The 14,491-nt window shown below is 46.7% G+C and overlaps 1 protein-coding gene across 5 annotated transcripts in view; it reads right to left on the bottom strand.

The window, feature by feature from the left end:
- Positions 1 to 1,810: 1,810 nt before the first annotated feature.
- AHCY (adenosylhomocysteinase) overlaps positions 1,811 to 14,491 on the bottom strand; it is a 24,246-nt gene continuing 11,565 nt past the window's right edge. For 2 of the 5 annotated variants that reach the window (XM_004370425.3, XM_023725221.1), the window contains exons 5-10: positions 11,966 to 12,078; positions 11,329 to 11,536; positions 11,150 to 11,237; positions 10,932 to 11,049; positions 6,433 to 6,627; positions 1,811 to 2,692 (exon numbers count right to left, since the gene is read on the bottom strand). In XM_004370425.3, coding sequence (XP_004370482.1) covers positions 2,561 to 2,692; positions 6,433 to 6,627; positions 10,932 to 11,049; positions 11,150 to 11,237; positions 11,329 to 11,536; positions 11,966 to 12,078 — 854 coding nt within the window. In that variant the 3' untranslated portion in view covers positions 1,811 to 2,560. The other 3 variants (XR_002822931.1, XR_002822930.1, XM_023725226.1) reach the window with 3 other exon arrangements.

Genomic DNA, 14,491 nt, shown 5'->3' with positions numbered 1-14,491 from the left:
TATGCATGTAATTTATACAACTTCAACAATATGCAGGAAAAAAAAAAATGGGTGAGAACTGTCCAAGGGCAGGATACCCCAAAGAGCATCTAAGCTGGAGCGAGCATAGAGAGGATCTGCTGACCCTTCAGTTTTCAGCCCCTTGTGCCTCTCAGACCATGAGCCACTGAGTGTGACTCAAAGGTTTTGCATCACATCAAGTCTTTAGAACTTAATGTGAGTCCTCACTCAGTGCCTTCCTTATGTCACTCAGATGCCTTTGCACCCAAATAGTAGAAGAGATGGCATTACAATGCCAGATACAGCCAAGGCAGCGCCAAGCACGAGGCTGTGGACTTAAGACTGGGAAAGCTGAGCTGTGGGGGAGGATCTGCTTCAACCTCAGGTGCCTGATGTTCCCTTGTTTGACTCTCAACTGCCCCTGAAGAAGGAATACTAAAGACAGCCCCAACCCCAGCCCACTACCTTCCCTAGTGGAAGGGCTCTGTCAAAATATCACGCCTCAAGCAGAGCAGCCTTCACTTAAACAGTCCCCATTTGTCTCCATGAGAGCATGAGTGAGTTGAAGTTCAGGTGTCACCACTTACTGTGCCACCTTGGGTCAGATTACTCGGCCTCTCTGAACCGGTTTCCTCCTTAGTAACATGATAGTAATAATACCTCACAGCCTGAGAATACAGAAGTGAACAAGCCACAATTGTGGAACTACTGTCAAGTGGGGACATTCCAGGAGTCTGTGCTGCCTGAGGATTAAACTCAAAGGTCTCATTCTGGCCTAAGGCCTTTCCTGTCCCCCAGGCCACCTTTCCAGCTCTCTTACCCCATGGCTCCCCTATATACAGCCAAACAACTCCACCACCATCCTCACTCACACTCTTCCTTAAGCTGTTCCTGCTGCCTAGAATGCCCCTGCCTTCAATTCCTCCTGTTAAAAACCTTCAGTTCTTTCAAAAATCAGTTCTAGTGCCACCACTTCCCTGATGACTGTCTCCTACTGCTAGCAGGCACTGTATTTTGAAGCTGGGCAGAGAAAGGGGAGTGCCAAGAGACGGCAAGGCTATTTGTTTATCTGCTTTCTCAAGCTTCAGATTTTGGCAGGCTGGGGTCAGATCTTGAACATCCTGGCATCCCCCATTGGGCGTTCTATTCAGTGGCTGCCCATCTCTCCAGTAGCCTTCCCAGGTGGGGTCTTGCTTTTCCTTGGTTCCCAAGGTCAGAACAGGAGTTCAGTAAATGATCATTCGAGCACATGGAACAAAGCCCAGCCCAATGTCCCACCTGCCTTCCAGTGATTTAAATAATGGTGAAGCCCTTGTAAACTGTGTTTTGGAAAGCCACTTTAATTACTGAATCTCCGCCCTCATCTGTAAAGTTAGGATAATAACAAGGTTGTTGTGAGAATAAGTGAATCGATTACAAAGCCTCAGCACCCAGTCGGTGCTCAATAAATAGTCCCCCAAGGAACACTGGATCAATTCAAAGAAAAGTAGTAATGGGGAGAAAAAGAAAATATGAATAAGAACACAAAAAACAAGGCAGAGGGAATAAACACAAACAAAATATGATAAATTCGCCGATTAAATGACTGAATTAAAAAAAACAAGCTATTTACGAGAGATATAACTGAAGAAGAGATGAGTTCCCTCTTTACTTCCAAGCCCAAGAAGTTGCCTGTGGCCCTTACTATCCACGCTGCAGATAACCCCTTCTGGACCAGTCTTCTTGCTGTTCATTAGCATTTAACTATGACCCCTTGTTCATGCCACACACTGACAGCAGTGGATTATCTATATAATAAAGGCTCAAAATCCTTTCAGGCACCAAAATTTTTATTAACCCACTTTCTTTCTCTCCTTAACACATTATAAACCAAATTAACTTCTTTCTGACCCAGGGATGTGATAGAAACTGGCAAGTTACAAAGCAGTGGCAGACCTATACGTGCTTTTACATTTTTCTGGCCCCTCTCAACCTCTCGTTGTCACTTCTCTTGCTCTCTTGGCTGTCCCCTAGTAGTCTATTCTAACCCCTGTAAAATAGGGACTAAAAGTTCCAAGCTCACTGTCCCGAGGTTTAAGAGAATGCCTGCACTAAGCCAGGCTCTCAGGAGCATTTAAACTCTAACAGTTCCACTCTGCCCTTTGAGTGCTCCTTCTGATCTGCCACGGGCTGAGGAATCAGTAAGCCTGTAAACCAAGCACACGGGTAAAGTCCATAAGGCCAACTGAGGACCCAGATGTAAAGCGCATGGGCTTTGATCACTGCCTAAAGACTGACTGAGTGAGCAGTTCCAAGACCCCTGAGCTCATGGTTTCCTGTAGGTGTCTCCTCGCACCTCCATCGTGACCAGGGCTTTGGGAGGGTTTTCTCAATGCCCCTTGCCATACCCGGAACAGTATGAGGGATGCAGCAGGGGCCAAGGCTGAGTGACCAGCTCTAGGGAGTGGATCGAAGGGGACAATGACAAACCAATCTCAAAGTTAGTGCCATTTGTTCTTGAGGAGGAGAATTGGGGCCTGGGCAGGGACTCCAGTTGGAAGGCAAAGGGCAGGCCTGGCTTTCAATAGCGGTAGTAATCAGCCTTGAAGGGGCCATCGGAGGGCAAGCCCAGGTACTGGGCTTGCTTCTCAGTCAGCTTGGTCAGCTTCACGTTCAGCTTGCCCAGGTGGGCTTCAGCCACCGCCTCATCCAGCTGGGGGAAAACACAGAAAACCTGAGATTAGTGTCATGCTTTGCGGCCTCCCGCCACTGAAAGACACAGAAACTGTTCTGTTGGGGCTTGGAGACATATGTGTTACCCATATTACCTCATTCCATCCTTATACCCAGACTGCAGGGGATGTGTTGCTTTTGGCTGCCCAGCTCCCTTCGTTGAGAGGGAAGCACACCACATCCTCCTCTCCAAGTGAGCCTGGTGGAACCATCAATTACATCCCTCCCCGAGTCCCAAATGACCCAAGCAGCTAACCAAAACGTTTCTCTGGAATTCATCTATGGACAGGATATATTTTCTAAGAAAGGTAGAGAAAGGGGCACCATGGGGATTTCTAAACAGGGAGGTTGTCTGTCTCAGCTGAGTGGTGAGTTTATTTGACAAATGAAGTGAACGTAGATCAAACAGAGAAAGACAGAGCTCTGATGACACTGAACCCCTGGATCCAGTGTCTGAGTCTTAGACGTCTCCATTATAGAGCCAATAGAGTTCCTTTTCATTAAACTAGTTGTGGTTGCTTTAAAATATGTCCACAAATTGTTTGACACTCCTTCCTTCACAAGGTAGAGCCTAATTCCCCTCCCCTTGAATGACTCGCTTCTAATGTACCGAACAGAGCGGAATTGATGGTGTGCAACTTTGGATAGGTCATAAAGGCACTGTGGCTTCTTCCTTGCTCTCCCCTGGATCACTTGCTCTGGGAGAAACCAGCTACCATGTTATGAGGATACTTGAACAGCCCTATCGAAAGACCTCCTACCAGCAGCGATGCGTTGTGGATCCTCCAGCTCTAGTCAGGCCTTCAGATGACTGCAGCCTGACAGAAATCTTGACAGCAACCTCATGAAAGACTATTCCGTCAGAGTCAACCAGCTAAGCTGCTCTCAAATTCTTGGACCACAGAAATGGGAATAAAAAATCTTTGTTGTTTTAAGCTACTAAATTTTAGGGTTAAATTGATATACAGCAATAGATAACTACTATACTGGTGGTCTGGCCAGGATTCCTTTGCTCCACTTACCACCAAAAGGATCCTAAGTAATAAAAAGTTAGGATCCTAAGTAATAAAAAGTTACAATCCCCCCCGTTACAGATAAGGAAATCAAGGCTCAGAAAAGTGAAATGACTTGTCCAAGGTCACATAGCTAGTGAGTGACAGAGCTGGGATTTAAACCCAGGTCCAAAGCCTCAGAACTTGTCCCAAGCATTTCAACCTTGGCCCCTGGGGAAGCTTTGAAGAGATGGAGCAGACTCCCAGGACATAGGCTGGGGTTAGATAAGACACATACCTACCTCTGACCTGTGCTACAATGCATAAAAGAGACCTTAAAAGGAGGGCAAGTGATGGCACTGAGAGAAGGGTCAACCCTGAAGGGGGCTCTCAATTTCTCAGCTTTCTGCTCTGGGTGGGGCCTTCCCCTGTCCTTGAGAGGCTCCAATTCCCATTCCATGATGGCCTGATAGCTTTTGGCCACAGGCAGCCCATTCCCAAGTGGTTTCACTTCCATTGTCTCATTAACCTGCTGCCATAGAATCAACGCATAGCAACCCTGTAGGACAGAGCAGAGTTGCCCCACAGGGTTTCCAAGGCTGTGATCTTTACGGAAGCAGACTGCCACGTCTTTCTCCCGCAGAGCAGGCTGATGGGTTCAAACCACCAATCTCTCAGTTAGCAGCTGAGCACTTAACCACTATGCCACCAGGGCTCCTATTGTCTCATGAGAGCCTCACTAACGCCCCTAAGAGTTAGGGAGGGCAGGGTTTACTCTTACATTTAACACATGAAGAAACTGGAGCCCAGAGAAGATGGTAACGTGCTCAAGCAAAACACAGGTAAAGGCAGCACCAGAGCCCATCTGCGTCCAGGTCAGTTCTGGTGGCAGAATGAAGGCCTCTAATTCCCAGGGTACAAACTGAATCATCCCTTCACCTGCCTGGCCTGGCCTAGCCCAGAATACCCCTCCTCCTCCCTGTACCCCGCCCCTAGAAGGCTATCTGTGATAGTGGGTAACAACTTGGACAGACAGAGCTGGGTCTATTCCTGGCCTGATACTTGACAGCTATGGGAGCGACTCAATCTCTGAACCTTAGTTTCCTCATCTGTAGGATGGACCTAACAATTATTCATCTCTCATGGCTGTTACAAAGATCAGGGTTATGCAGAGTGCTTGGTACAAGCAGTCACCTTACCAAATAAATGGGGACTGTTCTCCATCATTCTTGTTAACCAAGATGCCTAATCCCTTGCCTACACATGGCCTGTGAGGCATGAAGGTGAGGGTATCCGGCCCCCAGTCTATGTTTTGGCAGTGGTGGAGGAAAGGGGCTGCAGCAGGAGGCAAAATGTTTGCCTCTTTTGTTTCCAATCATGGCCTCATTTCAAAGACCAACCTTGCCTAACTTCTCACCAAATTCATAGCCGTATTTCCCCTAGATGGAATCAGATGAGGGCCAAGGGGGTATCTTTCTTACTCTACAAGCCTAGAGATCTGGCAGGCTGTACGGAATGGGGTAGCCCTTGAGGCTCCTACAGGCAAAACATTTGGTCTGGCAAGTCAGGGTCCCAGGGAGACTTGGTGGAAAGCAGTTGGCTGACCCTGGGCACAGATGTCCCATGCCTCGAGTGAATGCACCAGGTGTCTTCCAATCTCTTTCTCAGTTGATGTAACCAGCCTATCAAGACGTAAAAGCGGTGGTATGGAGATCCCCATCACAGCCTCTCCAGCAGCCAAAGGCTGTAAGAGTTAAGAGCCACTCTCACCAGAGCTGAAAGGGAAACTAAGGCCCAGAAAGGGCAAATGGCAACACCAAGTTCACCTGTGACACTGGCAAAAAGAGCCAGGACTTAAACACGGCAATTCTGACCCCTGGGGTGGGCAGGCTGCATGGGGTGTTAGGATGAGCGCTGGATTTGATGTCAGAGTACCTGATCGTCATGGTTACCCGGACCACACGCCACAGCGAGTTAGGTGCCGTGCTTAGTGTATTATCTGTACCATCTCATTCTAAGGCCACGGAACTGCAGCCTGTGAGCTACACTCGGCTTATAGACGTGTCCAGGTTGACCACCCAGGTGATTTTTAAAAACTGTAACGAGTTGCCTAGATTTAAAAATTGAGTATTCCATACAAAGATCTTGACATCTGGCTTCTCTTCAAAGGTCAGAAGCTCTGGCCCAATAGGCTCGGGTTCAAGGGTAACGTCAGCTGAGTGGCAGCCACCCCTTTTCAGTGGGACATCTGCTCTTCCGTTTCTCAGTTCCCACCCAACCCGCTTTACTCACTGACTTGATCCCTGTGAGCATGTGGGTTTGTGAGTCCTGACCTAAGGAAACCCTCATAATCCCTAAAGGAGACCTACCGCCTTCATTTTATACATGAGGAAATGGAGACACAGAGAAGCTAAGTAACTTGCCCCCAGTTACACAGCCTATAAGGGGTGAAGCTGAGATTCAAACCTGATGTGTCTTATTCCAAAGCCCATGCTCTTCCCATTACCAGCTCTGCACTCTGGGTGTGCTCCAGGGGAGTCATTCCCTACTTTAGGTCTGTTTCCTCCTCTGTCAAATGGGGAGAATGATTTCTTCCCTGTAGGATCCTGTGAGGACCTCTACTCTAAGAGGGCAGACAGGCAAACACTTTCTAAATTCTGATGAGCCTGGCATAGGAAGCTAGGGAGAGACACATGGCCCTTGGCCTGGGATGGAGGTAGGAACCCACCTTCTTGGGCAGGAAGTGGACACCGACGGGGTACTTGTCCGGGTGGGTCCACAGTTCAATCTGTGCCAGCACTTGGTTGGTGAAGGAGTTGCTCATCACGAAGCTGGGGTGGCCCATGGCACAGCCCAGATTGACCAGCCGGCCCTCGGCCAGCAGAATGACGTGGTGCCCATTCTTCAGCCGATAGCGGTCCACCTGCAAGTGGGCAGAGCAGTGGTGAGGGCTGGCAGGCATTTGCACCCACTGTCCACCCTACCTTCTTGTCCATCAGGCCTCCCTACCCCCAAATAAACTCCACCACAGGGCCTGGTGTACACAACAAATAATAATAGCCAATATTTATTAAGCAACTCTGAGCTGCAGACCTCACGAGTCTGCTGTGAGAATTTAATGGGCCGATACATATAAAGCACTTAGCACAAGGCTTGGCACATGCTAAGTAATCAATAAATATTAATCTGTTGTTCTTCTTATTATTATTGCCATGTGCCCAGTGCTAAATTCTTTACATATATTAAACACATTTAATTCTAATAACAACCCTATGATTTAAGTATTACCATTAGAACTTAGAAGAAGCCTGCTAGGACAGTGGTTAAGTGCTTGGCTGCTAACTGAAAGGTCAGTGGTTTAAAGACACCAACCACTCTGAGGGAGAAAGATGTGGCAGTCTGCCTCCATAAAGATTTACAGCCTTAAGAAATAATCTTTGTTGGTTATAAGGGATGGGAGCAGTGGGAGTGGGGGGGGGAACTAAACAGACAGTAGGTAAGTGGTAACCTTGGTGAAGGGTAAGACAGTACACAACACTGGGAAAGTCAACACAACTTGTACGAGGAAAGGTCATGGAAGCTCCATAGATACATCCAAACTCCCTGAGGGACTGAATTTCTGGGCAGAGGGCTGTGGGGACCATGGTCTCCAGGAACATCTAGCTCAACTGGCATAACACAGTTTCTAAAGACAATGTTCTACATTCTACCTTGGTGAGTAGCGTCTGGGGTCTTAAAAGCCTGTGAGCAGCCATCTAAGATACTCCACTGGTCTCACCCTTTAGGGAGCAAGGGAGAATGAAGAGAACAGGATACAAGGAAAAGATCAGTCGAAAGGACTAACGGACCACAGTTACCACGGCCTCCACCAGACTGAGTCAAGTACAGCGAGATGGTGTGCGGCTACCAGCAGACTGCTCTGACCGGGCTCACAACTGAGGGTCCTGGACAGAGCTGGAGAAGGATGTGGAACAAAATTCTAACACACAAAGAAAGACCAGATTTACTGGCCTCACAGACTGCAGAAACCCCGAGAGTATGGCCCCCAGGCACCCTTTTAGCTCAGACATGAAGTCACTCCCAAGGTTCACTGTTCAGATGGGGATTGGACAGCTCCATAAAATAAAACGGGACTAATGAGGCACAGCAGTCCAGGGACAAGGACTAGAAGGCAGGCCGGGACAAGAAAGCTGGTGATAGGGAACCCAAGGTTGAGAAGGGCCAGTGTTGACATGTCGTGGGGTTGTTAACCATTGTCATAAGGCAATATGTGTACTGTTTAATGAGAAACTATTTGTTCTGTAAATCTTCATCTAAAATACAAAAAAAAGAATTATCTCTGTGAGATCAAATTGACAACAGCAACTCAAAAGGTTTGATGGGAAGCCTAGAGGCCAGTGAGTTGAAGGTAATGGGGATGGAATAATTTGGAAAACGATAGTGAGAATAGCAGCACAACTGGAACAATGTAATTGATATCACTAAATTGTACACGTAGAAATTTCTGAAATGGTGTATCTCTGGCTATATATATTTTCACCAAAAAAAAAAAAGGCCCTCCAAGGTCGAGAAGGGAGAGTTTTGACATGTTGTGGGGTTGTTAACCAATGTCATAAAACAGTATGTGTACTGACTGTTTAATGAGAAACTATTTGTTCTGTAAACCTTCACCTAAAGTACAATAAAAAACTATTTAAAAGAAGATTTACAGCGTTGGAAACTCTATGGGACGGTTCTAGTCTGTCCTATAGGGTCATTAGGAGTTGGAACCGACTAGACAGCAACAGGTATTAGTACTTAAAGGAGTCCCTAGGTAGTGCAAACAGTTAAGTGCTCAACCACTAGCTGAAAGATTAGTGATTTAAACCCACCCAGAGGCACCGTGGAAGACAGGCCTGGCGATCTGCTTCCAAAAGGTCACAGCCTTGAAAACCCCATGGAGTAGCCCTACTCTGCACACATGGGATCACCGTAAGTGGGAATCAACTCAATGGCAACTAACAACAACATCGGTACTTCCAAAACTGAAGTTTAAAAGGGTAAGTCATTTGCCCAGAGCCACACACTAAAATGTGGCTACAATCTGGGCCTGGTCAGTCTGAGAATAGATCCTATGTTCTCAACCACCATGCTTAGTAAAAGCTGAATGCCCCAGCTCTCAACCGTGGCTGCACATCGAAACCACCTTAGGAGCTTTAAAAAACAATCGAGATACCCTGGCCTCGCTCCCAGAGATTCCAGTTTAATTGGTCCAGGCTGATTCTGCCAAGGTTGAGAACCCTGGTTTAGTGGGTGAAGGAGAAATGAAAATCACTAGCCTCAACCCCCACAACCCTCCATCTCTCCCAAATGCCTGAACACACACAAAGGCGCTTTTCTCCCCTCCCATCCTTGCACCTACAATCCCTCATCCCTGACACTGACTCCCACACATCTCCCCAAAGGCCCAGGTTTCCAGGCTACTCCAAAGGCCTATTACAGTTCCAAGGAAAGGTCTTTGATGTCCATCCAGTATTCATTCATTCAATAAACATTCACTGAAACTGTTTGAGCCAAGCCCATTGCAGGGATACATTAACCTGGACTCTGCACTGATGGTTCAACTGGGGAGACCAGAACCAGTGATTCCAACTGCAGGTGAAGGATGCTATACTAGAAGTCTGCACAAAGGGTTGTGGGCATCTTCCTCTGCCTGAGGAGCTGGCCAGGAAGGGGGTCCCTTGAGCTGGGGTTTGGAGCATGTGTGGGAGTTCAATGGGCAAAGAAAAGGCATTTGCTCCATTCTAAAAAAAAAAGGAGCCGCCATCTAGACAGATAACAGAAGCAGGGACTATGGTGGTGCGTCCAGGAGGTGGTCCAGGGGGCCCGAGTGTACGGGTCCTTGGGAGGACAGGTAGAAAACGAATTGGGAAAAAAGTTGGCAGGACTGTCAAAGATCTTGAGGGTGAGAATAGAGACAGCTTGTGGAAGGGGTTACCCATCAACCCAAGGAAGCCCCACGTGGCCTTTGCAGAGAAAGGCCTGGCTAGCTCTCAGGGGTGTTCGGTGCCAGGTAAGCATGCCCCACCCACTCTCTTGTGTGGTGAGACTGCCAGGCCTCCTAAGCAGAGAGATGGAGGCACCCTCTGCCTGGCCAGGAACTGACACCTGTAGGCTAGTGCAGGCCCCACCTGGAATTCAGGGGAATGGGGTGGGGCGGGTTGACGGGTGCTGCGTGTGCACAGAGGGGCGCCTGCCCACCTCTCTGGGGCTCGGGTCTCCTGGCTGGCATGTGGTGTGTCTCTGATCAGGTGGTTCGGCCAAGTCTGTGTCTATTATCTTCTGCATAATGTCGCAAGGATAGCGATGGGCACCAAAACACCCCATTTAAAATGTTTTTTTTCCCCTTTTAAAAACTGTTCACTTTTAGTATATAAAATTAGAAAACAAAAAACACAGCTGCTTAAAAAAATACCTTACTAATAGTGAGATTATTCTCAGTTTTCCCTATTACAGCTAAACAGCACTGTGACGAACATCCTTATGTACATACTTAATTATCTCCTAAGGATCAATTATTAGGAGAAAGACTACCAAAAGAATTTGCTTAACTATAAAGCTGTTGATATCCAAAGTCAAAATGCCTTCCAGAAACACTTTATTACTTTTATAATCAGAGAAAAATAACTCCACAATAAATGTAACTCAAATAAAATTTTACATATTCCAAAGGAACTCATTTTTCAATTACCTCATTGTAAAATTATTCTTCCTCAACTCTGTCTTCACAGCTCAGTAAATGGTCCCACTTTTTGCACAGCTGTCCAAGCCAGACATCTAGTGTCTTCTTGATTCTTCCCTCATCCTGACCCCACATCCAGTCCATCCATCATCCACTTTTCTCCATTTCCCACCACTCCAAGTGGAGGCTGCCATCACCCCTCTCCAGGACTACTAAAAGAGCAACCTTTGAAAGCCTCCTTGCCTCCCCTCTTCCTCTACTGTTTTCACAGAGTAGCAGAGTAGCAAGAGAGACCTTTCTAAAACAGCAATCTCACCTGCCTAAAACCTTCCAGGGCTCTTGCTGACACTTCAAGCCTGGATCTGAAACCAGGCCCTCCTTCTCCCCATCCTACTGCCCAGGTTGCACCAGGTTCCTTATCTGCCCTCCACGGTGGCCAACCCATGAGCTCACCCCTCCTAAGCCTTCCATTTGCCCACTCTGCCAGCAGGGCTGGAGCTTCTCACCTGAGGCTTTATGTTCACCTTCTCCACAGCGTTCTCGTTGAGCCACTTGACATCAATCTCCACATCAAAGTGTCCGATGTTACACACGATAGCATCATCTTTCATCTGCTCAAAGTGCCTGTGGGGGAGTCCAAGCTCGTGGGAGACAGTTAGGAACAAAGAGCAGCCCCAGGCCTGCCTCCCTCCCTCAGGCTCCAAGGCCCTCACCCAGCACCTACCGGCCAAGGATGATGTCGACACAGCCTGTGGTGGTGACAAAGATGTTGCCCTCCTGACAGGCCTCCTCCATGGTGGTCACCTCATAGCCTGTGCAGAAACAGTGGCCACGAGTTACTGGAGGTGACACTGCCCCTCCTCTGGCCCCAGTGACTCACAGCCAACCCTCCCCGTATCGTACCCTCCATGGCAGCCTGCAGCGCGTTGATGGGGTCAATCTCGGTGATGATGACACGAGCCCCGAAACCTCTCAGGGCCTGGGCACAGCCCTTGCCCACGTCACCATAGCCTGCCACCACCGCCACCTTGCCTGCAATCATCACGTCTGTGGCCCGCTTGATGCCATCTATGAGGGACTCCCGGCAACCATACAGGTTGTCAAACTTGCTCTGAAAGGAGAGGGTGCAAGGAGTGACATGGGCCTCAAGGCCAGGCTCCCTTAAGCCTCAGAGTCTTCACAGAGCCCAGGTGCCTTGCACCAACTCTATCAGCCTGGTGGGCCTGGGGCCGATCATCTTCTGTGACTCCTTCCCTCCAGCTAAGCCCCCCACATATTTTTTATCCTGATCCGCTCCAAGACCTTCTCGCTAGCCTTTCTCTGCTAGTCCAATAGCCTTCCTCAAAAACCCAGCTCTGAAGCTCACTGTGTAGTTCCCCTCTTCAATGCACTCATTACCCTCAGTCTACAACCCCTTTTTCCCCTTAAATGAGGGTGTCATATCGCCAGACTGCAGCTTTCCTGGGGCCCTTCTTCAAGGGCTTACTCCTAAGCTGTGCCGGGAGCCAAGAGTGGAACTGTCACTGCCCCATGGGCTCACCTTGGTGACCGAGTCGTTGACATTGATGGCAGGCACCTTCAGGATCCCGTTGGCCATCATCTTGTATAGGTTGTGGACCCCAGTTGTGGTCTCCTCGGAGATGCCTCGGATGCCTGAGCAGGAGGGAAAGCAAGAAGCCTCAGGCTCAGCCCTCAATCTTATTCAGGCCAGGAAGGGGCTGCTGAGGGATGGGGAGGCCTCTGGGATGAGGCCCCAGGAGCTTCAAAGAATACACCCAAACTCACCCAAATTCTCCATGTTTGGCACTTAAAGCCACTCTTACTTCTGGGTCCCCATCTCCATGACTGGCACCACAGTGCACTCAGTCACCCAGGTCTGCATGAAGAAGCCACTCCTGATGCCCCCTCAATAAGAAACCAATCATCAAGCCTAATGTCTACCTCCCAACTCCCAGCTTCTCCATCCCTACTGCCACTGCCCTAGTCCCTGCCACCATCAGCTGTCCTAATCTCCTTGAAACAATCCATCCTCCACACAACAGCCATATACAACAAAAAGTTTCCCATTCTAACCATTTTTAAGTGTATGACTCAATGACATTAATTACATTCAGCATGCTGTGCTACCATCACCACAATCCATTTCCAATGTTTTTCATCTCCCTAAACAGAAAGTAGTAACTTCCACTTCTCCCTCCCCCTAGTCCCTTGGTAACCACTAATAACCTTTTAGTGCATTTTTCTATCCGAGATACTTCATATAAGTCGGATTATGCAATATTTGTCCTTTTATGTTTGACTTATTTCACTCAGCATAATGCTTTTAAGATCCATCCATGTCGTAGCATGTATTAGGACTTTGTCTCTTTTATGGCTGATCATATTCCATTGTATGTATATACCACGTTCGGTTATTTCTACCTTTTAGTTATTGTGAACAATGCTACCACGAATAGTGACATACACATATTTGTTTGAGTATCTGCTTTCAAGTCTTTGGGATATATATCTAGGAGTGGAATTGTTGGGTCATATGGTAACTCTCTGTAATTTTTGAGGTACCACCAAACTGTCTTCCACAGTGACAGCACCATTTTACATTCCCACCAGCAACGGATGAGGGTTCCAATTTCTCCACATCCTCGTTTTTCTGATAATAACCATACTAGTGGGTGTGAAGTGGTGTATCATTGTGGTTTTGATTTGCATTAGCCATTTCCCTAATGACTAATGTATATCTTTTTTGGAGAAATGTCTTCTCAAGTCCTTTACCCTTTTTTTTTTTTTCAATAAAAATAGGGAAAAAAATTTTTTAAAAAATCTTTTTATTATGAAAACTTTCAAACATACAAAAGTATAGAAATTATATTACAACAAGCACTTTATCATATTGAGTAATCATTTGCTAGCTTCAGTTATTGGCAATAATTGCTTTAAGACACATGTCACGTCTGAGCCCCGCATCTTCATGAGCTCCCTGCTTCCAACAGTAGAGGAAGGGGTCCAAGAATGATTGCATGTTCACTTTCTAATGAAAGGGTTTCCTTCTTCCTAGACAGGTCTCCTGGTTTAGAAATGGTGGTAATTTTTGCCTTCCCAGGGATTTCAGTGCAGTGTCAGAATTTGACCCATTGACACCCATGAAAATTCCTGTTCATTTTTTAGGGCTTTCTACTAGTCAACATTGCCATTTTAGGCGGAAACACCCAGAATTGATTTACGTATTTTAAAACAAGTTCAATATTTTTGCCATTGCAGCAACTGAAGAACTACAGTGATAGGTTATGGCACATTTCTGTCCATTCATGTTTTGGAAGATGAATTAATGAAAGGAATGAAACAGATCTTGGTTAATATGCTGATTTTTTACAAATTACTTGCTATGTGATTTGAATAAAGTTTTTAATCTTTCTGGCCACATCAGTAGGCATAAGAATGCCCATCTCAGAGTGTCATAATGAAGATTAAATACTCTCTGTGCAAACACCTTGACACAAGCCAGGAGTTCAGTAATACCACTGCCTTCCCTTAATTCTTTAATAGAAGCAACAATAAGGAATGTTGGTTCATATTTTAGAGGTAGATACACTCTGAAATTTGGACTCTTTTGGGAATTTATAGAAGGCCAATATGAACTCTGTTATAGGTGTTGAGGTAATGGGTGGGTTAAGGTGAGGGGGTGCTGAGAGATCCTGACCTTCTATCTTTTACGACAAATATGAACATTTTTTGAGTAACTGATGATGAAAATATTTTTTGCACTCTTGATTTCTCTCTGTGAAAGAGTATTTGGAAGGCCATTTATTTTTGCTGCTGCTCTTTACCCATTTTTCAATTGGGTTATCTTGTTCTTAATCAGCCGCCAATTTTTTCCCCTTTTATCGACCAAATTTTTTTTTATTATTGGGAAATAATTTAACAAAACATTTGTAAATTCACACACCCAAGTTCATGGCAGCATTGTTCACAATAGCAAAAAGATGGGAACAACCTAGATGCCCATCAACAGATGAATGGATAAACAAACTATGGTACATACACACAATGGAGTACTATGCAATGAGAA

Source organism: Trichechus manatus, unplaced genomic scaffold (genome assembly GCF_000243295.1).
Source record: "Trichechus manatus latirostris isolate Lorelei unplaced genomic scaffold, TriManLat1.0 scaffold00008, whole genome shotgun sequence".
Lineage (NCBI taxonomy): Eukaryota > Metazoa > Chordata > Mammalia > Sirenia > Trichechidae > Trichechus > Trichechus manatus.
This window is presented reverse-complemented; position numbering and strand designations above follow the sequence as displayed.